Raw genomic sequence first — 22,084 nt, 5'->3', positions numbered from 1 at the left:
CTCATCACAGTGAGCCGGCCCAGTGTAGAGCTCTCAGCTCGACAGAGAGAAATCCAGTTCTTGGTGGGCATATCAGATGAAAGCAGACATCCAGAACTGTAGTCGGCCCTTGTATACTTTGAGCACACAACTGAAAGGACTTTAATAACCATATCATTCGATACAATACTGAAAGGCGAAATGTTTTGCATAAGATACCTATCAGCATGGATTATGCCCCTCTAAGCTGCTGTTGTCCAGCTCGCACCACCAAGGTGAATCACCGTGATTAAGTTGTCAGGAAAACTGAGCCTGACAAACTTATCACAGGGAATAACCAGTACATTCATCAACCACACACAGTGGGAGCAAATTGAAAATGCCTGTTCTGTTGGAAATGCAAAGTGATGCGATGATCCTTCACATTCATTCAATCATCGTGGAGTCAAGATAGATTCCACTACAGCTAACCAGCCAACAAGACCTTCAATGCTGACAATTGTGTACATATGTAGCACCACGTACATTCAGTCACAGACTCAACAAGGAACAGACTCACCAAAAGTTGACAAACACACTCAGCAGCCCTCCCAACTCCAAAGTCTGAAACCATTCTCGTAATCCATCACATCAGCATCTGCAAAAAAAAAATAAAGAGAAAGATGAAAAGAGATTTAAATCCTGCACCATATTCAGTCACATGGAAGAACTTCTAAGAAGGAAAACGTACAGACAGGTATTCAGAAGGGATATGGTGCATTGCACTGGGAAATATTTTCTTACATTACTGCTGAAGTAGTGCTGGTCTCATGTGAAAAGTTCTTCAGGAATCAATGGCCAGGCACTCTTCAGGGCCTTGCTGCACTTGCTCAAAGAAATCCTTCAGGATGACTTGAATTTGAAGACAAAGTAATGGCACCACTGTTTCATTCTCCCCTGATCTGAAAATAGTGTTACATACAAAAATTAGGCGAGCCCAGTGCGAGAGATAATAAAGCTGCCCTCAGAAAGACAATAGGGGCACAACAATAACTTACCTACATAAGGAGCTGCACCGGTCTCCTTCGGACTCCTTCACATCCAGTCAGCATGTGGCCGTCCCACTACCATAAAAAGCTGGGAGGGATTCTTCAACACACAAAAGCACTGCCTTGTCGTCCAACTTTGCTTTTCTTCAGAACCGGAGAAGCTGAAGTGAAATACAGGAAGATTCAGAGAGATGTAGGAACAGCGAAAAGGCTGAGTTGAGTTGAGACACGTATTGTGCAATCAATGCGCCACCGCTGTCTCCATCTGAAAAATAGGGAAACATTTAAATATTAAACAAGTAGGTCCAATAAATAATGGAGCTTCCCTCTGCCTCACGCTCAAAAATCTCACCATAACAGCTGTTTCCCTTTGCAAAAGCAAACCATTCTGGCAACAGAAATTTACCAGTTTGACAACAGGACACAAAAGCGTATTCTTTCATGAAGATTCATGAAGACTCTAATATATCCAAGCCTGAAACATAACAGTTTTCACTGCAACATAACAAATTTCTACTTCATAACTGAGTGAACTGAAAGAAAGAAAAGTGACACTCGAATAAGTTGTTGCCAGAATAAATATTATACCTTTAATTAGACAAGAAGATTACGAATGCATTCAGCAAGCTGCATAAGCTAAGCTTCACATTGTGATGAATCAAAAAGAGATTGTGCAGCAGAAGAGTTAAGACAGCCACAGCAGTGTTGAATTAGCTGCCTACTGAGGAATGGTTCTCAAGCTAAAACAAAGAGAGGCAACATATGAGGAACCAGCGATGCAAAGGCTGGGACAAAAAGTTACGAAAGAGATTCAACTGCAACAGGCAGGCAGCCAGGCTAGGCAGACAGACAGGCTAGGCAGACAATATTTTCTTACTTACTGCTGGAGTAGCGCGGTGTTGTGTGTTAGTTTCTTGATGACATCTTGAATCGATAGTCAGGCTCTCTTCAAGGCTTTGCTGCACATACTCAAAGGAATCCCCCAGGCTGACTTGAATTCAGAGACAAAATTGTAGCACCACTGTTTCCTTCTTCTCTGATCTGAAAAAAATGTTACAAACTGAAATTATGAAGAGATTTAGCAGCAAAAATCTAGTCCCACTAGAGAGCTAAGACAAGCCTTCCATGTGGAGCTTGCCACTGTGGGAAATGTGACAAGATAAGGATGCAATACTCTTGGCACTTGAGCATTGAGAGGACAAGTTAGGTGGAATCATTGTCACAAAGGAAGAATAAACATTAATAGAAAATAAAAACACATTGAAAAACTGGGATATAAATTGTGAACATTATTTCACCCTGACCAAACACCAGAGTCTGACCTATGATCTACTCAAATCAACTCACCTCGGCCTTGTGAAGAACCAGAGATTGCGCAGGACAAGCAAACAGAGAAGCCAGGGGTTTCAGATAGAAGTGTGATTGATCCATTCGAGTGAAAGCTTTCAAGCTGTCAAACTGGGCAACAGTCCTAAAAAAGAGAAACACAAACTTTACATGCCAGCAAAAATATCATTTCAACTATCTGATTCACTCAGAGTGAGGAATCCCAACATGAAGAAAAAAAATGTTGGTATCAGCCTTTCCCCCAAAATTAAAACACGACAAGTTTCACCCCCAAGTGTGGAATATTTCCTCCCCAGCAAACTTTTACACACAGTTCAAAAAAGTACCAACAGAACAGCATAAGTTAAAGTACAAAACAACCACACTCCAGATAGTATTTGTTGTCAGCCTAATTTAGGTAGAGGCAAGTGCTGCTGAGAAAGAGGAAATGACATGCCTAAGCTGCGCAGCTAATTTGGCCCAGCTTATTTATTCAGCTGTGTCGCAAGGGAATCACATTTCATTCAGAAAGCGAATGTTTTTAGCTGGAGCTCATGCAGCCAATTATTCTATCTGTGCAGTTTGCCAGTGTCCTTTTAAAGCATTCAGGCAGCATTTAAACAGCAGCAAAGCATCAAAAGGCCTGCATGAAGTTACACGGGCAACCCTCAAACATCACTCAATGGACTGAGCTATCAGTGAAGCTGGCCGTAATCACAGCACACAGCTTTGCCAGATCATGGTGACAAAATAGGAAGATTACTTGTAACGAAACAGCCTCCACCAAACGTGAATTGTTTGGTTTTAAAAAGGTCGGCCCAAAAGAGCTCCCAACTCATCACAGTGAGCCGGCCCAGTGTAGAGCTCTCAGCTCGACAGAGAGAAATCCAGTTCTTGGTGGGCATATCAGATGAAAGCAGACATCCAGAACTGTAGTCGGCCCTTGTATACTTTGAGCACACAACTGAAAGGACTTTAATAACCATATCATTCGATACAATACTGAAAGGCGAAATGTTTTGCATAAGATACCTATCAGCATGGATTATGCCCCTCTAAGCTGCTGTTGTCCAGCTCGCACCACCAAGGTGAATCACCGTGATTAAGTTGTCAGGAAAACTGAGCCTGACAAACTTATCACAGGGAATAACCAGTACATTCATCAACCACACACAGTGGGAGCAAATTGAAAATGCCTGTTCTGTTGGAAATGCAAAGTGATGCGATGATCCTTCACATTCATTCAATCATCGTGGAGTCAAGATAGATTCCACTACAGCTAACCAGCCAACAAGACCTTCAATGCTGACAATTGTGTACATTTGTAGCACCACGTACATTCAGTCACAGACTCAACAGGAACAGACTCACCAAAAGTTGACAAACACACTCAGCAGCCCTCCCAACTCCAAAGTCTGAAACCATTCTCGTAATCCATCACATCAGCATCTGCAAAAAAAAAATAAAGAGAAAGATGAAAAGAGATTTAAATCCTGCACCATATTCAGTCACATGGAAGAACTTCTAAGAAGGAAAGGGTGATTCCGCGCGTAGAGGGCGTTTTCGTGTCCACACCCTCCCAGAGCGAACTTATTCGAGTGCAGTCCATTTATACACTTAAGAATCTTGTTTGGCACTAGAATAGCTTGTTCCCTTTGGATACGGACTTTCAAAGCTAACATGTGACGCGGGAGAGGGGCCAAAAGGGTCGATTTTGTAAGTTCCGTCATGTCCATTCGCACCTTACACCAACTTTGCGGCTCTATAACCCTGCGTTCCATTCAAATCTTCGAATTCCACACACACCCATCAAATCTTTAACTAATAGTGACTATCTTGCTTGAATTTGAAGATCGTATATTGATTGGAACTGTACTTTCAGAACGCGTACTAAATGTCCACCGCACTCCGACTTTTACCTTAGCGGTTTCAAAGTAAGCACCAAAAAAACTACTAGGAGTGCTTCCTGCTCAAAACCACCGCCGTATTCAGAATCAGCACGGTCTGTTTACCATATGAACGAATTTCGGTGGTGAAAAAGTGAGGGGGGTGAGTGTGCGAGTGGAAGTTGTGTGTGAAATCGGTGGGTTGTAACAATTGGTGTAATTTCCGTATGCCCCTCTCGCTCCTCGTCTATTGGGTTTTGAAAGACATTCTACACGTGAAAAGATGTGTCTTGACGTCGAACTAGTGTGCCAAACTTATGGCATATTTCTGTGGCGATATGCAGTTGCAGTGAGCCAGAAACACCTGTTTGTAATTTCCGTGAAGCGTAATTTCCGTCATATTTCAGTTAATTTCGTCATATTTTATAGGGGAGAAAAACGAAAGTCAACTTTTAGCTCGCCCACGCTCAGAGTGTCTTCCTGGGGTTCAATTGATGCCATCTAGGCCAAATTCCGGCCGAACAAGCAGGATTGATTACTTGACTTTCTTAGGTGGCTAAAACGGCCCCTACGCACGGAATCACCCGAAAACGTACAGACAGGTATTCAGAAGGGATATGGTGCATTGCACTGGGAAATATTTTCTTACATTACTGCTGAAGTAGTGCTGGTCTCATGTGAAAAGTTCTTGCTGACTTCAGGAATCAATGGCCAGGCACTCTTCAGGGCCTTGCTGCACTTGCTCAAAGAAATCCTTCAGGATGACTTGAATTTGAAGACAAAGTAATGGCACCACTGTTTCATTCTCCCCTGATCTGAAAATAGTGTTACATACAAAAATTAGGCGAGCCCAGTGCGAGAGATAATAAAGCTGCCCTCAGAAAGACAATAGGGGCACAACAATAACTTACCTACATAAGGAGCTGCACCGGTCTCCTTCGGACTCCTTCACATCCAGTCAGCAAGTGGCCGTCCCACTACCATAAAAAGCTGGGAGGGATTCTTCAACACACAAAAGCACTGCCTTGTCGTCCAACTTTGCTTTTCTTTACAACTGGAGAAGCTGATTTCACAAATTCAGCACCTGCACCCTTGCCTCATCCTTCAGTCCAAGGCCTGAAAACGAAAGTGACACACAAAATAAGAAGAAAGACACCAGAGCCAGTCTGTGGCGTAACAGGTGTGTGTTGCCCTTAGAAACCAAAGACCCACTTCAACTCGCTTCAAACTGACCTTTATTTTCTTGAAGAGTTGAATGTGTGTTGGAAATTGACACTGTCTGCATTACCATTTCAAAAGGAATGGAGACAACTTCATCCTCTGACACAGAACAGGTTTGAATTCGGTGAACTGGAATAGAGGAAGAATATAGAGAGTTTCAATCGTTTAAATCTTGTCGAAATCAGAAACCTGTCTGAAAACCTGATCAAAGTTAGCGCACCTCTGAAAGCTGAAAACTTATTCTGATGCTCTGTAGAACTTAGGCCATCAATATCAGAATACGTTTTCAGAGGTGCATGAATTTTGATCAGGATTTCAGGCATTTCACTGACATTCTGACAAAATTTTCAACGACTGTGCAGAAACTGAAGAAGGCAGAATGTGACTTACCAATTAACCTTCTGTTGCGCTGCCTGGTGGGTTTCACCGCATGAAACAGGGCTTCTTGGCTGACCCAAATGGAGGCAGTCTCCGGAACACTCTGAATCCATTTCTAGTGGTCATGGATGGAAAAAGCTGCTTGAAAGGGCACATCAAAACCTGTCAAAATATTATTGGTATTACTTCCAAAAACTTTGCAGTGCAGCAAGCACTGTAAAGATGGCCGTGTTTTGAATGCATAAGGTACACGTAGACCGAAACAAATAGGAGATGCAGAGAAGCCGAAGAGGTTAAGAGGTTAGGACGGATGCGAGGATTACGCCCAGAGGTAAGCACACTGAAGTCATACCTCGGAAATTACTCCCGCACTGTTAAAATAGATATGAAATCGTCTGGTTAAGATTCCTCACTGACAGACGGTGGCAATATTTAACATGATTTCACAAGTACTCGATCAACAACGAGTCTGTTGCCAATCAATCTGCACAGTTTCGGAACGGGACGGGACATGAAGAGAAACGCAGAGAAGCACCGAACCTTAACGCCCCGGCTCAGAAGTAATCACTTGCTCACAGACACATTATTATTCCGTAAAAAGACATTGCCCGATATCGAGTGGCCACTTCGTCCGTTGACGGTTTGAACTGCACGGAGACAGACAACAACAGACTCGGAGTGGGCGGAGAGAGGGGGGTGAGGCTACATTCGCGGTCGAAATCGGCCAACGTATCGGCGTCAAACTTACTCCTACGCCTTTCTATACCATTTATCAAAATAATTACATGTAAAGAACACGCTGCAGCGGCAGCTCTATTAAAAACACATAATCCGACAAGCATCTTGCGCAGCTGCTATCCGCACCACGCACCTGCAAATAAAGTGGAGCGAACTGCAAACTGCCTTCTCCCCCACCCTTCCCTTCTCCACCCGCTCCGACCGAGCTCGTGCCCAAAGGCACGAAGACGCGTCGCACGTCGGTCGCACGTCTGCGGCTCGTGTGGTTCCGCACGAAGACGGTCGCTCGTCAGGTCGCTCGTTTCGCTTCGCGTCCAGACTCGGGCTGGTTCGGGCGAGTATTTACATCTTACATCAAGTTTCACGAACTATTTTATGGACGTGACAGCAGGTTCGAGGGAGTGAAAATACTATGTTCCGATAAATTGAAATGGAAACTTTTTATCCGAAAGCTGCTCCCAGATCCACTAAGCAGTCTCAGAACTAGAGGTCATTGGCTATTTTAAGTTGAGGGAATTCACACTTCACAATACACAGATAGGTCCAGGGCTGAGGCTGGGAGTCTTCACAACTCACAATTCGCCGCCACACCCCTCGCCCTATCTGTGACTGGTGAAGTTTGAATTTCCTCAGCTTGATAGCCGTACAGCAAATTGGGACATTTATACTGAAAGCTTTCCAGCGGAGAAGCCTGGAAACCCTAGCTTTATAACTCTTAACATGGCCTATTGTTGCACACATTTGAAGCATTTTACGTTATAAAGGATCAGCATAGAATGAAACATTTTGACAGGTAGAAAAAATTAGAGGCATTCAAAAATCAGTCGTACATGAAACTTAAGTGCAGGATTCGTTTAAACAAATCAAAGAAATCGTTTTCTATTAAGAATTTTCAGCTGCTTTTTCAAGCACTTCTAAACTTCAATGATTTTTCTCCCAGAGGGGCAAATGATACTTGGTGTCACTTTTCTTTTCACTTCTTTTGGTTGCTACCACTCATAGAAGTCAAGTATTACAATATGTCTAAGTGTAAGTTCTTTCGCACCGAATATAATGGGTGTCAAAACAACCTGGACAGCGCACAATAGTATTTTCCAGGACATTGCGGCAAACGTCACACAGGCCAATGTGACGACATGGTGTGATGGTGTACAATGGTGGTTTTAGCATGCAAACTTTACAGGAGACCATCACCCCCGTCTCCGGTGATGGAGGTGGTTGAGGGGGTGGTGGATCATCATTGGGCACTGGTTGCTGGGGATGTTGCTCAGGAAGTGGGTCATCTGCCTCCTCTTCAGTGGATACATCCAATCGAAGTTCTTCTTCATAATCCCACGGGGCATGCTGTACCTGCCAATTATATTACTCCATTAGCAGGGAGATTTACATGCAAAACCGACCTCCTATAAAAACAGGAACTGAGATAATAATTTAATAATAATAAAAAGGAACTGTAAATTTTATTGTTTTGTGCTGAATTTTTAGGTATTGTTACAGAATTCTTACATCCCCGCAAAAAATTTAGCACGGAGGCAAGGAAAATAGCTGTTAAATAAAGCCGAAGAAGGGGATAGCTCAATTTTCATTATTTTTAAGGAGAAACATAAAACTGTTTGCAGGGGAAGGTAAACATAAATTAATGATAATGATGGATTGAAGTCAAAAAAGCATTTGTAGAACATGAAAAAAATTTCGAATGTGGAACATCACTTGGTAGACGAGGTTTGTGATTTGAATCTGTACGTTAGAATGGACTACGGAACCATGTTCACCTGCACTCTCATTCCAAGTATATGACATTACGTTGAAACTAACGTGACAAAATGTCACGTTTGTTTGATCATTGTGTCACATTCGTTTGAATGTGAACAAGCAATTTTTTGGCTGATTCACATCAAATGACTGAAACACAATGCTCAAACGAACGTGACACTTTGTCACATTCGTTTCGACGTGGTCGTCACATTCCTGAAATGAGAGTGTGGTTCTCCCAAGAAGTGGAATTTGAAGACAATTCACTGGGAGCTAAGGTCTGCGTTGAGTCTACAATCACTGCCCTTGCACATTTTATAGAGTTACCTCTATTTCTCAACTAGTGTTCTAAAAGAAAGGAGCAGTAAATTTAGTTGGTTCTTTTTACTTAAGATTAATGAGAATTCAAGCTGAGTTCTCTCCTTTTGCCATTCTGTGCAACGGAGTGCTGTGGACTTTAGTTGAGTTTTCTCCATTTTCTGAGGAACTTTAGACACAAAAAAGGACAGTTTCATCCATGTTTTTGAGTGTATTTTCTCCTGAATTGCTTGAGTCAAATAATTTGGTGTATTGATGTTATCCATTCTAATGCACAATAATGAAATGAAAACTTTACTTGGAAAGTCAAGCATTCCCTTTTTCTGATCAGCTCTATTACTTCGTGTGTGACATGAAAGACCAACACAGGATTAATTGGAAGCTGAAAGATTTGGTCCTACTTATACGATAGTAAATTAATAAGATTAAGAAAAGAATTGGTAAGATGCTAAGCCTCTCATTTCATTATGTTCCGTAGAACGGGGTAATATGAGACAAATTTCGAGGTTTTTTGTGAATTTTCCCCTTTTAGTTTCAATTTGACGTACTGAGGTGTTTATCACTTGTTCATTGACCCTTTGGCTACACTCCCACCAAATTTCAGATTTTTAGGTGCAGTAGGGACCTTTCAATAACCCTCGGAATGCCGTCCCATATTTCCCTGCAATGTGGGGTAATATGAGACAAAAGAAAGAAACGTTAAAGAAGCATAGAGAAATAACTCATTTAGGCGGGTTTGGAGCTTTCAAAGTTCTTTTCACACATTTTAAAGATGATTGGAAACTATAATGGAGACGATATAAAATCTGGAGGGGAGAAAAATGGGTGTCATTAAAGAGAGCTGAAAAATGTATAAAAAGGCATGAGTTGTGCCTGTCACATGAAAATACTAAACGAAGAGCATAGATGCCGGTCAGATAGTAAAACAAATCCGTGTTAAAACCATTGTTTCTTGAAATTATTAACAGTGGAGTATGTTTGGCCTCATGCTTCAAGCGAAAAGAGGTGTCTCTATTTTCCCTGCAAGGTAACAAAATTGTATTCCATCTGGAACAGGCAGCCCGGGAGTAGACACAACGGAACCAAATTTTGTCCTGATTATGTTGACATAATTGCCTACAGATTTAAACCTCGTTCGGACGAGAACCCGAGTTCTAACCGTGGTTTCTGGGGAGGTTTTTACTAACTTTATAAAACTTGTTAGAATTTAGAGGTTTTTCCTTTGGTTCTAAATAACCCTGGCGAGTCTCTGATAGCCCTCGTGCGCTTCCCGTGAGTTGCCATGGCCTCCTAGATCACGAAAAAAAATTCACGGTGGACTTCTGAACAACCGCTATACAGCAACACGACAAAAACCGAAAAAAGTGCGCTTTGTCTCGATTTTCCTTCATGTCTCATATTACCCCGTTCTACGGTTTACCAGGCACCAATCATAAAATATAGAATTTCATATGGTTTTGGTTATTGAAAGCCTACTACACATTTTTATACGTACACCTGCATCGCTGCTGACGTGCGAGGGAGCCGGGCTGCATGGCGGTGTGGGGTCTAAAACGAAGCCATCAATCTGAAACAATGAAAAGTGTTGCCAATGATGATAACTAAATCATGCTTGTGGGCATACAGATACAGATGTATTAACATTTAAAATTCATCGTTCACGGCTACCCCTGACGCAATTTACAACAGAGAAAAATGTGCACGCGCTTAAGAAGAAAAATGGCGCACACGACGAGAGACGACAATGTCCCAAACCAGTTAACAAGTTAAACCCCCGAAAGCCACTTACAACTATAGGGGCATGTTCCTCCGGTGCTGCGTCAGGCTGCGGCTGAGGCTCCGGTGCTGCGTCAGGCTGCGGCTGAGGCTCCGGTGCTGCCTCTGGTTGCTGATGCTGCACCGGAGCAGGTACTTCTTCATTGGGGTCCTCTTGTTCGGGGTGAGGCTCAGGTGGTGCTTCTTCCAGAAGTTCCTGAATCGGCTGAGGGGGGGGCAATAAGTAGGGTTGGGTAGGGTGGAGAAATGGACCTTGGAAGTTTGGTGGGAGCTGATAGGGATAATGCGGAACCGGAGGATGAGGTAGATATGGGGCAGGGATTGGGAGGGGGTATGGGTGCTGATAGGGGTCATAGGGAAGCTGGAGTGGGATTGGAGGTTGTGGGTAAGGTTGGTAGGGGTACGGAGGCGGATACGGCTGATAGGGTGGGGGTGGATAAGGGGGCAGGTATGGTGGATGACGGGGTGCACGTGGGCGGTACCTCGGCATCTGAAAAATTGAGATCGACAAAGTACACGGTGAAAACGGATCCTGGTTTACCCAGGAACTCCCTGGAAAAACCCTGTGCCCCTACCATAGGCTTCCTAAAAAAGACAAAACAGGTAACGTTTTTACCGTGTAAATCATATGCCAAAAGTTACAAAACTGAAGTGACAATCGGGTGGCCCAGAAACCGAAACAAAAGGAAAGGTATGCAACCCGCGTGCAGCAGACAGCGTCCCGTCAATGTCTCCGTCGCACCCCTGCGCATCGTCATGAATGCAACAGAGACAGAGCATCGGAAGCAATGTTCGGAATCGCTCTGCTTGCGAGTGCCGGTGGAGCCCCTGCGAACACGAGGTAGGCAGCCACGCAGCACTGCAGTGCGCGCTCTGCCGTTGTGGCCTACGCTGCAGGCGCTATACCCACGACACGCACAGCGGAGCGATGGCCACCGAACGGACCACGGCCCCCCCTCCTTCCCCTCTCCTCCCTGCCGCTGCTCGACGCGAACGAAGGAGCATCGTTGCCCAACCGGCGTAGTTCTGGGCAGTTCACGGAAAACCCTTGACCTGAGCCCCCAGTCACGCCGCCCCAACTCGGCCAACTCGAAGCATGCCGTCGAATCGACGACCCCGGCAGCCTCCGGCGCGTCCCCGTGATCATCCCCAACGCCGTGCAGCACGACGCGCTGCTGCGACCCGTTCGCGTCCTACGCACTCACCGAGGTGCTGCACCAGTGCCCTGGCGGTCAGCCCGGGTCAGCCCCGTACGAGTAGGCCGGTTCACCCGCTCCACGCACTCCCCGGCCGGCTTCCCCTAGGCCGAGAACATGGTGGCGTCCACCGCGTGCAGCTCCAGCGGTGAGCGCGGCGGCCTCCCGGCCCCCGCTCTAGCCGCACCGGAGGCATAAGCCCCGTGCAGCGCGAATGCACAACCTGGGTCCACGTGTGCCTGCCCTGCAAGCGCACCAACGTGACTTGACACCTGCACCCCGCTCGCCGATTTCAGCGCCCCGTAGGCTTGTTTCCAAACCAGCAGGTCCTCGTGGATATCAACGGGTCGCTTCGCACTTCGAAGATGTTCACGTCGAACCCATCGGCCTACTATTACCGGTATCTATGGACGATCGCTTCTGCCTTGACTTCGCTCGCGATTATCCTCCGGCCTTGCCGAGCGCCTGCACCGTCCGCTGCCGCCCCCACTGATAGGCCACGCTACACTGTTATTCAGCGAATGTGACATCACACTCGTTAGAATGTGAATTTTGTCACGTTCGTTTGAGTGCGATGTCACATTCGTTTGAACGTTACACGGCCATCGTGCGGCTGTCTGATGCGGGTGTCACATTCGTTTAAGCGTGGATTCAAAGGAATGTGACATCACATTCATACGAATGTGACATCACATTCATACGAATGTGACATCACATCTATACGAATGTGACATCACATCTATACGAATGTGACAAAATTCACATTCTAAGGAATGTGACGTGACATTCGTTGAATAAAAGCCGTCTGATTCCGAGCACTGCTTCCGTCGCTCTGCCTCTCTCGCACTTATGGTGCGGTCCGTAGGGGTTCGAGAGAGACAGAGTGACGAAGCAGTGTTCGGAATCTGACGGCAGTGCTGATGAGCAGTGGACTGAGGCCGACTGAGGTCCTTCCGACCGTCCTCGATCTCCGCGCCGCCTCCTAGAAGGAAGACATCCCCTAGCGCCGCTGAGCTCGTCTACGGGGAGCCGCTGCGCCAAGGGCGGATTCAGAGACGGGTTCAGGGGGGGCGACGTCGTGAAAGTTGCCTACCTACAGGGGTTATGTGCGACTTTCTGCCTACCTTTCAGGTGGCTTGGCCGCCTTCAAGTGGGGGGGGGGGACGCCCCCATCGCACCCCCCCTCTGGATCCGCGCCTGGACCACGCTGCTGGAGCGCCTCCGTCTCCATGCAGCCCGTGTCGCGGCCGGCGCCCGCGTCGCGGCACTGCCAGCCTAGCACCTTCGTGTTCAAGGACCTCGCCACGGCACCCTTTGTCTTCCTGCGGACTGACTTGGTGCGCCGCTGTCTCCAGCCGCCGTAGACTGGCGCCTACGAATTGCTGGCCCGCAACGACAAGACGCACGTTGCGGGTGCGCGGCAAGGGAGTCCGTATGTCCATTGACTGAGTGAAGCCGGCCTAGGCCGACGAAGAACGGCCCGCCGCCGGTTCGGGCCCCGCACTCTTAAAAGCCTACGACGCATTAGCTTCATAACTACAAAGAAAATGAAGGCATTATAGAATTGCTTTGTATTACGAAGGATTTTGCTTCATAATACTGTTGGGCCCTGGCTTCCTGACGGCCCCCGGCACCCTACCCCGACGAGCCGAGCCGAGCACCTGGGCAACCAAGCACGGCCAAGGCCGAGCATCGGAAAAACCGATAAATTGTGACACCCCGGCGCGCCCCGGGCCCAGAGCACTGCCGACCGCGACACGAGGAGTACTCGCGCTCATCACCGTTTGACCAATAAACCACCTGCGTTCCCAGTCGCCTTTCCCTCGATCCCTGACTCGCCCCCTCTAACCCTCACCCACCACCCAGCGACACAATAGTATTTTTTTTTGCGCGCGCACGAGTGTTTGCGTCAGTGGAAGTTTCGGAAACATGGCCAACCAAAAGAAGCAAAAACACTCAAAAAAGACATCTAAGGAGGCCAGAAGGCTTCGCCGAAAGAAAGCTGCTGCAAGACATGACAATGCAGGAAATGAAGATCCTCGCGAGCGATCCCCAAGGTAAGTCAATGCATTTGGTTGACCACACATGGACGCGATCTCAGCCTGCACGCGTTGTGCAGAAATCCTCGTGTCAAGCTTTGCGTCACGCGCACCATGGTGCCGGGTCAAATACGCCGGCCGCGCTCGCGCTGACCGAGGTGCTGGAGGGGTGCCTCGCGGACTGCTGCGCGGGCGCCCTCCCGGCGTGCTTCACAACATGATTGACAGCATGCTCGCAATGCCGCGAAGCAGGCCGCGCGCCACAAGTACGACGCCGTGGACGTGAGCGTCTTTGCGGCGCCCTCGCGGAGCGCTCGCGGCGCAGCTGCGGCGTACTTGACAGCGTACTAGCAGTGCCGCGACGCAGGCCGCTCAACGCAAGCACGGCACCGCGCCCGCCAGCTCCCCCGCAGCGCCCTCGTGGTGCCTGCCTCCACGGCGTGCTCGCAGTGCCGCCACGCCGGCCGTGAGTTCTGCACCGCGGGCTCCGACGCCAACACGGCGTGCTCGACGGCGTGCTTCCGCGGGTCATTCCGCTGCAGCAGTGCGACCAGGACATGTCGCCCACACCGCCCAAGAGGCTATTCGGCCTAAATGACTACGAAGCGATTCTTCGTAGAGCTTTTACTGTGCGCCGCCGCCCTCCCCGGTTCGACCCCGGCCGCCGCCGTCCCCGTTTCGAGCCCCGCCGCTGCAATCCCCGGTTAGGGCCCACGCCACCGCCACCGCTCCCAAGGATCCCACGGAGTAGCCCTGTTACTCTGGCGTTTCACAATTACTGGGTGGAGCGGCAGAGCCACGGGAGCGGAGCGGTCTGGGTGATTCGCTTGGACCAAAAGGGTTGCGTCTTACGGTCAGGGGAGACAACAATTACTTGCTGAAGTACTTAAGTGAAAAAGTACACTCTTGGTGACCCAAGCCAAGGACGCTCGTACGCAATCTGTGTCTGTGACCCAGTCCTTATTCAGATTATAAGTGCATTTGGTAATCTATAGTGGAAATTTGTGGTTTGATCCCCACCAGTGCGGTACCAGTCATTGAGCGTTCCGTAGAGAAGAGATAAATAAGAAGTTAAGCGAAATCAGTGCCCTGTCTTCACTGATAAATATTTTATGATTGCTTTGCAACAAATTGATGCTAATTCTTTTTTTTAGTATGAGTAATTGTTACGGACTCCAGATAGCTTGTTGGACCTTTGACATATAGCAACAAAAGAATATTTCCAGAACAAAAAAAAACTTATAATTCCAACAAACAAGTTGCTAACTGAAACAAATGTTGTTAGTCAGCGACAAACCTGACTTCACAATACCTGGATTGTCAGTCAATGTAAAAGGTAATGTCTAAGACACATACAACTGCTTGAATGCTTTTGTCACTGACTTAATTTTTGATTGTCCCACTTCCGACAGTATTACTCTCATTATGACTAATAAAAAGCTCAAATGATTGTCGTTTTAACATTATTAAAAGTTTCTTTGAATTAAACAGATAATGATGAAAGAATTAGTCATACACTAAACGCAGCATTTATAATTTTGTTCTTCTACGACAAATGGTCGCTTTCTGGATGAAACAATATTCATTAAGCTTTCGTTCATGATGACACTCCACGTTTCAGAACAAAAAAGTTTTCACCCATTAATTCGTTTCAGTGAAACAAATTTTTAACAGTAAACGTACACGCAGATACTAAACATGCCATTAGCACATCTTGTACACACCCTCTACCTCAATGGTGAAAAGAATGATGTGCGCGTTTAACCATGGCAGGAGGCATGCAAGTTGCAGTGCGAACACATTCATTTTACTGTTGGGTGTTAATAACACGATTGAATTTTAAGTTCCGCACAAATTTGAGTTAATGGTTCATGAAATTTAGTTGCCTACTTTGAGAGGTTAGGTCAGCTGTGGAGGGTGATTGCTCGGCGACTGACATTTCAAACTGTCAAAGTGAGTGCTAAGAAAAACGAAAGCTTAATTTTAATACCAGGATATCACGTACCTTGAATGATTCTGGGGCCTGCTGGGGAAATGTTCCCAATTGATTGTAGATTGATGTCGCTAGTGAAAGAGAGTGGAGTCGCCGCCTTCTTTTGATGCTTTCTCCCTTGCAGGCTTGCTAACCTGTCCCGCAGCAAACCAGTGCCTTTTTACGGACTGTGACAGCGGTCAACACGCTTCAAAACCAGTTGAAGAAGTTAAAACCACGGTACATTGTTTTCAAAATATCAATATTGAACAGAATCAGTCTACTTTAAAGAAATGTCGGACAGTCTGGTCCACGCACGGCAATTTTGAAACGTTGGTATGAAAATTCTCCTCAGTCGTCTGCTAGACACTGTGACCAGTCTGCAGTCGAAAAATTGCTTCTAAACGAATTAATGTTTATGTTTCATAAGTAAGCAATGTGATGATAGCGTGTAGAATAAAGAGAAAAATAGAACACCACCAATACCCGGTTTGAAAACTGAATCTTCTTAGACAGTGATGCTATAGCCTACCTATACGTATGCAATAGTCGAACTGTATTTACTTTCTGGCTTTGCTTTCCATGTCAGAACATAGGTTGCTGTTCTTTAGGCTTCATGTTTTATCATGTACTGGCTGGATGTAAGTATTCTGTTTATTGATGTTACCTCCAGACTGGAGTGCAAGTGACTATGAGCAATAAGTTCGATTCATAAAATAACTTTTGCGAGGTGTAATTTGAATGTAACAGCAGTAAGTGCCACAAGCTGTGCTTGACGCTATCATTGTCATTCCTTCTAATAAATTGTAGTAAAAGATTTATGAATACTTCATGCCTTGTGTTCCCTTTTTTGAATTATTGAAGTGCATTTGTCCTAGATTGGCGAATAAATTAATCACTACTTTATGCCTTGTGTTCCCTTTTTTTGAAGTTACTGAAGTGCATTTGCCTTAGATTGGCGAATAAATTAATCACAACATACAGTGTCTCAAGGGTAAACAACGAACATTTATTGAATCAAACAGGATCCATGATCCATTCAAAATAAACAATTAAAAGATAAAGCAAACTAAACCAATGCAAATGCATAGTCCAAAATTAAAAGACCGAACATAGAAAATTAGAGCATTAAGAGATTAAGAACATAGAAAAACACCATCAGCATTAATCATTACTCATAAAGCATAATCATAATCCAAAATTAAAAGACCGAACATAGAAAATTAGAGCATTAAGAGATGAAGAACATAGAAAAACACCACCAGCGTTAATCATAACTCATAAAGCATAATCATAAATTACGGATCAATAAGCTCTGCAACAGAAGGAAAGCAGTTTGTAAATTATTTAGTTCAAATAGGGTTGCACAAACATCATGCCAAATACATACCTTTTGGCTTGTATTTTCGGGGACGCCCCCTCTTCTTAGGCTTTTGTTCAAGAGTTTCCTGTAACAAAACAATGAAACCAAAGTGTCAGAAACGATAAGAATCCACTGTCTCGATATTAACATAGCCTATCCAGGCCAAGGTAAGCATTTGCTATCATGAAGCAAGTTAATGTTGTGCTCCAATGGTGTGAGCTGTCACAAACATAAGGCACTCGTAAAGACAAGTCTTGACTGGAAGCACACATTTAAACTGTGAGCAAGTGAAATGTTTGTCACAGAGAACAACCAGAGCCCAAAGGCCAAATCAAAGATAAGGGTTCCGCGTCTCTTTTAAATGAAAAAAGAAAACATGAAGTATTTCTTTTGGACATGTCATAAATTAATTGGTATGAACTTAATCAGTTGTGCATCCTGGGATCTTTCGTTAAAAAAAGACAAAAGCAAAAAATTTACATGTCAACTTTTTACATTAAAGTAGTACGCACTTGGAAATTTTAAAAAAAGGACCAAACTTAAATAGTTTAGAAATCGGCATGTTACTCCCAATTAAAAACATCAATGTTCACCCAGGAAGACTTTGTGCTTCCTACAAAATTTCATAGTGGGTCCTATTTTGATGGAAAGCTCTTTGAACAGCAATTTGGAATTAACTCACCACCATGGCTTGGAATTCGGCATTTGCCTTTGATTCCTCTTCCTTGCTTTTCTTTGTTTCTTGTTTTCCTTTTTGGGGCGGCGGAACAGATTTCTAAACAGAGCAGAAAACAGAAAATTAGTGATTGTCAAATAAAATATTATACATGGTGCTCTTAGAAAAGAAATTAAGTACTTACTTCAGATGATTCACTGGCACTACTGCTACTAGAGGAGCTGCTGCTAGTACTTGATCCACTGCTGCTCGAACTGGACGAACTTGAAGAAAGTTTTCTGCTTCTTTTCTTTGCTTTCTTTGTCTTCTTCTTTTTCTTCTTTTTCTTCTCAATTTTCTCAGTGGTGTCAGTGGTCTGAGGTGCAGGTACAGTTGGTTGGGTTGTCACAGGGGCAGCATTTTCCTTTGGTGCCCTCACTGAGGTGGGGGTGACAAGAGCAGCGGCAGCTGTAGATGCGTTTGAACTGCTTGCAAGTGTGGATGATGCCTGTGCGGTAACATTCTGAACTGCAGTAGCAGCAGAAGCAGCAATCTTCTGTGTTTCAGGCACACGGACCGGGGGAGGGATTGGAGCTGCAGGAGGGGCGTAGTAATTTTGGTATGGGAAGTAGGTGGGCTGTGGATATGGGGCGGGTGGGTGATATTGGGCATGAATTGGAACTGTCGGGTACTGGGGGAAATGGGCTACATGATGGGCGGGAAATGAAGCATGAGGGTAAGGATAGTGGGTGGGGCGCGGGGGGTATGCTGATTGGTGTGGTGGTAAATTAAATTGGCCATGCGGGCCTTGCCAGTTCTGCCTTGGCTGATCTTTCCTTTTCCTCGGCATCCCTGAAAAAAGAAGACAGAACAGTTTCAAAAATTCATCTAACTAGTACCTTGCAAGCACAAGGAACTAAAACCCTAAAATATTGTCACAGTTTCATGCTCTTTAAAATGTTTCCCTAAAACTGGCAAACTGAAAGTTTATAACATGTTTTTTTGTTTTTTTCCTTTTTTTTAAATATAAAAAGAGTATAGTCACAGTCGAAGGAAGCTTCCTTGCTTCTTAAAAATATTAGAGGTTTGGAAGTTTGCTCGAAGAGATTAGTCTTGTACTTCTAACGCAAGAGTTCCAATTTTTAAGCTCGAGCAATTATTCCGTTTGGAATTAGTGGGTGTTGTATAGGGCCTTGTTATAGTTTAGTGACACCATGCAGCCTGCACATTTAGAAACGAATTCTTGCAATAGGAATAATACCAATTTTAACAATGTACAATCTGAACTGAAGACAAAAGAATATATTTTGGTGACAAGAAGACAAAGGATTTATAAACCAAGGCATAAATATACCTTTAGTTGGAAATTTACATTTAACTTCATTCATTCATTCATTATGATAACTTCCCACAACAGGAATGTGCAACTAATTGTGCGCCATTGCAAGTAGATGTGGACAGACTGAAATGTTTTTGGCGCTGAGCAAGAAACCTAACCTATCGTACATGGTCGCAACTCTGCCAGGCGACGAAGCTTCGACTCAGAACTTACTGAACTAGGTAATCTAAAGTGATGTAGCTCTAAACAATGGTTGAGGAACTGTCAATTAGCATGGGTAGATAATCAGTAATGAAGATGATAAGTCGAGAAAGGCAAGGACACGGTAAAATGCACCACCGACACACCGAGCTGTAAGCTGGCCTTACAATGAGTGTCCGGCCATGTCCGTCCTCCGATTATTAGCACTATTTGAACCAATTATAACAGGAATTCGAAGTAAATTACTATTCTTTACCATTTCAAACCATCACATGCGAAATTTTCTCAAGGAAAACGCCAAATTAGGACGTCGGACGGGCGGACACGCATTGCAAGGCCACCTTACGCTAGCCTACACATGTGGAAAGATAATCGAAATTTCTATAAAACCATCTAGGAAGCAAATTGAATCCATAATGTTTATCAATTATGCAATAGTAACTTAATTTTTTTCGATTTTAAGCAATTTTAAGGTGAAATTACTTACTGGAGAAGTGCTTTGGTCTGAGCCGTTGCAGCGCGCGCTAAGCAAGATGGAGGCTGTGTTGCCAGCTCAGCCTCAGAGAGAGAGAGAGAGAGAGAGGAGAGAGAGAGAGAGGGCGAGAGGGAGCGCCGCACGCGCGCGCTCAGGGGACCAGCTGTCGCCTTAAGCTTCTTGCCACTCCGGGCCTTTCCCGAAATTCTTAAAAAACCGCCGAACGGGGTCGACCCATACATATTTTGAAAGATAAAACTTCGAGGATGATCGTCATGACCTTTCTATATCATTCACACTCTTGTAAATTGCAATAAAGACCACGAAACTAGTTCGTTCTGCAAATAGCGCTGGCGGCCTTCGAACCCCTATAGACGGCTGTGATATGTGGGAGGGGGGGGTGCAGAATCGGAGATGCGGGCTTTCCCTGGATTTCCCATACGAAGCCCTCCAAAGTAGTGTTCCGGAACGAGTAAGTGGTTCAAACCCGATGGGCTCCACCGGCACTCGCAAATCGCTGCCATTGCTCTGTCTCTGTTGCACTCATGACGATGCGTAGGGGTGCGAGGGAGACAGATTGCACGAGACGCTCCATGGCAACAGTCTGGAGGCCTGCGCGTATTTGGCCGGCAGCGACGCTGGTGCCATGCATGTCGGGGGCCTCGCGCCTGCAGCGAATGGACGACTTGAGTAGGCGAAAGGAGAGGAAGAAAAGACCTTCCCGAAAGTGGCTGGTCCTAGCAGCCGACGGCGGCCGTCCGCCATGTTCGGGAAGGTATTTTCTTCCTCTTCTTTCACCTCGCTCAAGTTGTCTATTCCCGACGGTTCCCGAACCTCGTCTGCAGCCCGCTGTCCAGCTCGTTGAAGTTCGACAGCTGCGCCGCCGTCAGAGCATGCCCAGTACGTGGCTCGCTGGCTCACGCAGCCCCACTGCCAGGGACTCGGCCCACTCGGACACGGGGCGGCTCGCGGCCGGGACCAGGAACTACGCCCAGTAGAGGCTGTAGTCCATCTTCCTGCCGGGGTCGTCGATTCGACGGCATGGTTTGAGTTGGCCGAGTCGGGGCGGCGTGACTGGGGGCTCGGGTCACCTTGGTGCGCTTGCAGGGCAGGCACACGTGGACCCAGGTTGTGCATTCGCGCTGCACGGGGCTTATGCCTCCGGTGCGGCTAGAGCGGGGGCCGGGAGGCCGCCGCGCTCACCGCTGGAGCTGCACGCGGTGGACGCCACCATGTTCTCGGCCTAGGGGAAGCCGGCCGGGGAGTGCGTGGAGCGGGTGAACCGGCCTACTCGTACGGGGCTGACCCGGGCTGACCGCCAGGGCACTGGTGCAGCACCTCGGTGAGTGCGTAGGACGCGAACGGGTCGCAGCAGCGCGTCGTGCTGCACGGCGTTGGGGATGATCACGGGGACGCGCCGGAGGCTGCCGGGGTCGTCGATTCGACGGCATGCTTCGAGTTGGCCGAGTTGGGGCGGCGTGACTGGGGGCTCAGGTCAAGGGTTTTCCGTGAACTGCCCAGAACTACGCCGGTTGGGCAACGATGCTCCTTCGTTCGCGTCGAGCAGCGGCAGGGAGGAGAGGGGAAGGAGGGGGGGCCGTGGTCCGTTCGGTGGCCATCGCTCCGCTGTGCGTGTCGTGGGTATAGCGCCTGCAGCGTAGGCCACAACGGCAGAGCGCGCACTGCAGTGCTGCGTGGCTGCCTACCTCGTGTTCGCAGGGGCTCCACCGGCACTCGCAAGCAGAGCGATTCCGAACATTGCTTCCGTTGCTCTGTCTGCGGGGATCCTTGCCCACTGGCCGTCGACGTGGACGGCTGAGGCTCTTGTGGGGCCGCGGCGGGTTGCACGGCGGCCGTCACCTCCGCAAAGTGAGCGATCAGCGGGCTGGCCGGCACTTTCCGGTGACGTCGCGGCAGCAGCTCCTACCTCTACTTGGCGGCCTGCAGCCTAGGCCACAAGTGACAGAGCGCGCACCGCGGCGCTGCGTGGTTGCAAGGGTTGGCAGCCAAAAACAAAATTCATTTTTATAGTTTCTGTAATATCTCCCGAACGCGCTTTTAAATCCACGTCTTGTTTTAGGCATAGATGCCAGTTCTTGTTAGGAAATCATTAGTAGGCTTTCCCACAAATTTCTTCTTCTTTACTAATCTCTTTCTTGCAATTGAATGATCTAATCTCACTAACGTGTAAAAAAACAAATTTAAAAAACGGCGAAGGAGTACGGAAGGAGGTAGTTATAAACAAATTTCTGGAAAGGGCTGTGCTATTTTTTTTTATCTTTTTACAGGACCCTGTCGTTTTACGCGTTCTGGAGATAAAGAGGAAACTGATTTTTCCCGGCTGTCAATTTTTGACATAACGTACTTAAAAGTTTTTTGTTTTTTTTAAGGGCGCCAGCATGCAGGCAGGGGCAGGGATACGGCCAGGCACCAGGTTCTGGC

General features: G+C 46.5%; 2 protein-coding genes and 2 long non-coding RNA genes across 6 annotated transcripts; all 4 read right to left on the bottom strand.

The window, feature by feature from the left end:
• Nucleotides 1–474: 474 nt before the first annotated feature.
• On the bottom strand, nucleotides 475–2,568 carry LOC117653433. Of its 2 annotated transcripts, XR_004588229.1 has the most exons (7): nucleotides 2,355–2,568; nucleotides 1,889–2,048; nucleotides 1,596–1,747; nucleotides 1,360–1,482; nucleotides 1,017–1,272; nucleotides 763–920; nucleotides 475–616 (listed from the first exon to the last, which is right to left on the bottom strand). It is a non-coding gene; the product is annotated as an uncharacterized LOC117653433 (long non-coding RNA). The 2 variants fall into 2 exon arrangements; XR_004588228.1 differs by having other exon boundaries at nucleotides 1,596–2,048.
• A 1,131-nt stretch (nucleotides 2,569–3,699) lies between these two features.
• On the bottom strand, nucleotides 3,700–6,278 carry LOC117653382. 2 transcript variants are annotated; one of them, XR_004588216.1, is made up of 5 exons: nucleotides 5,831–6,278; nucleotides 5,453–5,569; nucleotides 5,131–5,335; nucleotides 4,869–5,034; nucleotides 3,700–3,782 (listed from the first exon to the last, which is right to left on the bottom strand). It is a non-coding gene; the product is annotated as an uncharacterized LOC117653382 (long non-coding RNA). The 2 variants fall into 2 exon arrangements; XR_004588215.1 differs by having other exon boundaries at nucleotides 4,869–5,335.
• Nucleotides 6,279–7,545: 1,267 nt separating this feature from the next.
• LOC117653652 (vegetative cell wall protein gp1-like) lies at nucleotides 7,546–10,892 on the bottom strand. Its single transcript, XM_034399457.1, has 4 exons — nucleotides 10,416–10,892; nucleotides 10,122–10,193; nucleotides 7,745–7,906; nucleotides 7,546–7,626 (listed from the first exon to the last, which is right to left on the bottom strand). Exons 1-4 carry the CDS (start codon nucleotides 10,890–10,892, stop codon nucleotides 7,546–7,548), a joined length of 792 nt encoding a protein of 263 aa, XP_034255348.1.
• Nucleotides 10,893–16,719: 5,827 nt separating this feature from the next.
• LOC117653487 (uncharacterized serine-rich protein C215.13-like) lies at nucleotides 16,720–21,452 on the bottom strand. The gene is made up of 5 exons (XM_034399178.1): nucleotides 21,349–21,452; nucleotides 17,833–18,479; nucleotides 17,655–17,747; nucleotides 17,000–17,057; nucleotides 16,720–16,924 (listed from the first exon to the last, which is right to left on the bottom strand). The coding sequence occupies exons 2-5, from the start codon at nucleotides 18,475–18,477 to the stop codon at nucleotides 16,908–16,910; spliced, it is 813 nt and encodes a 270-aa protein (XP_034255069.1). The 5' UTR covers nucleotides 18,478–18,479; nucleotides 21,349–21,452; the 3' UTR covers nucleotides 16,720–16,907.
• Nucleotides 21,453–22,084: the final 632 nt, after the last annotated feature.

Source organism: Thrips palmi, unplaced genomic scaffold (assembly GCF_012932325.1).
Source record: "Thrips palmi isolate BJ-2018 unplaced genomic scaffold, TpBJ-2018v1 HiC_scaffold_8, whole genome shotgun sequence".
Taxonomy (NCBI): domain Eukaryota; kingdom Metazoa; phylum Arthropoda; class Insecta; order Thysanoptera; family Thripidae; genus Thrips; species Thrips palmi.
The sequence above is the reverse complement of the archived record's forward strand: the minus strand, read 5'-3'. Positions and strand labels throughout refer to the sequence as shown.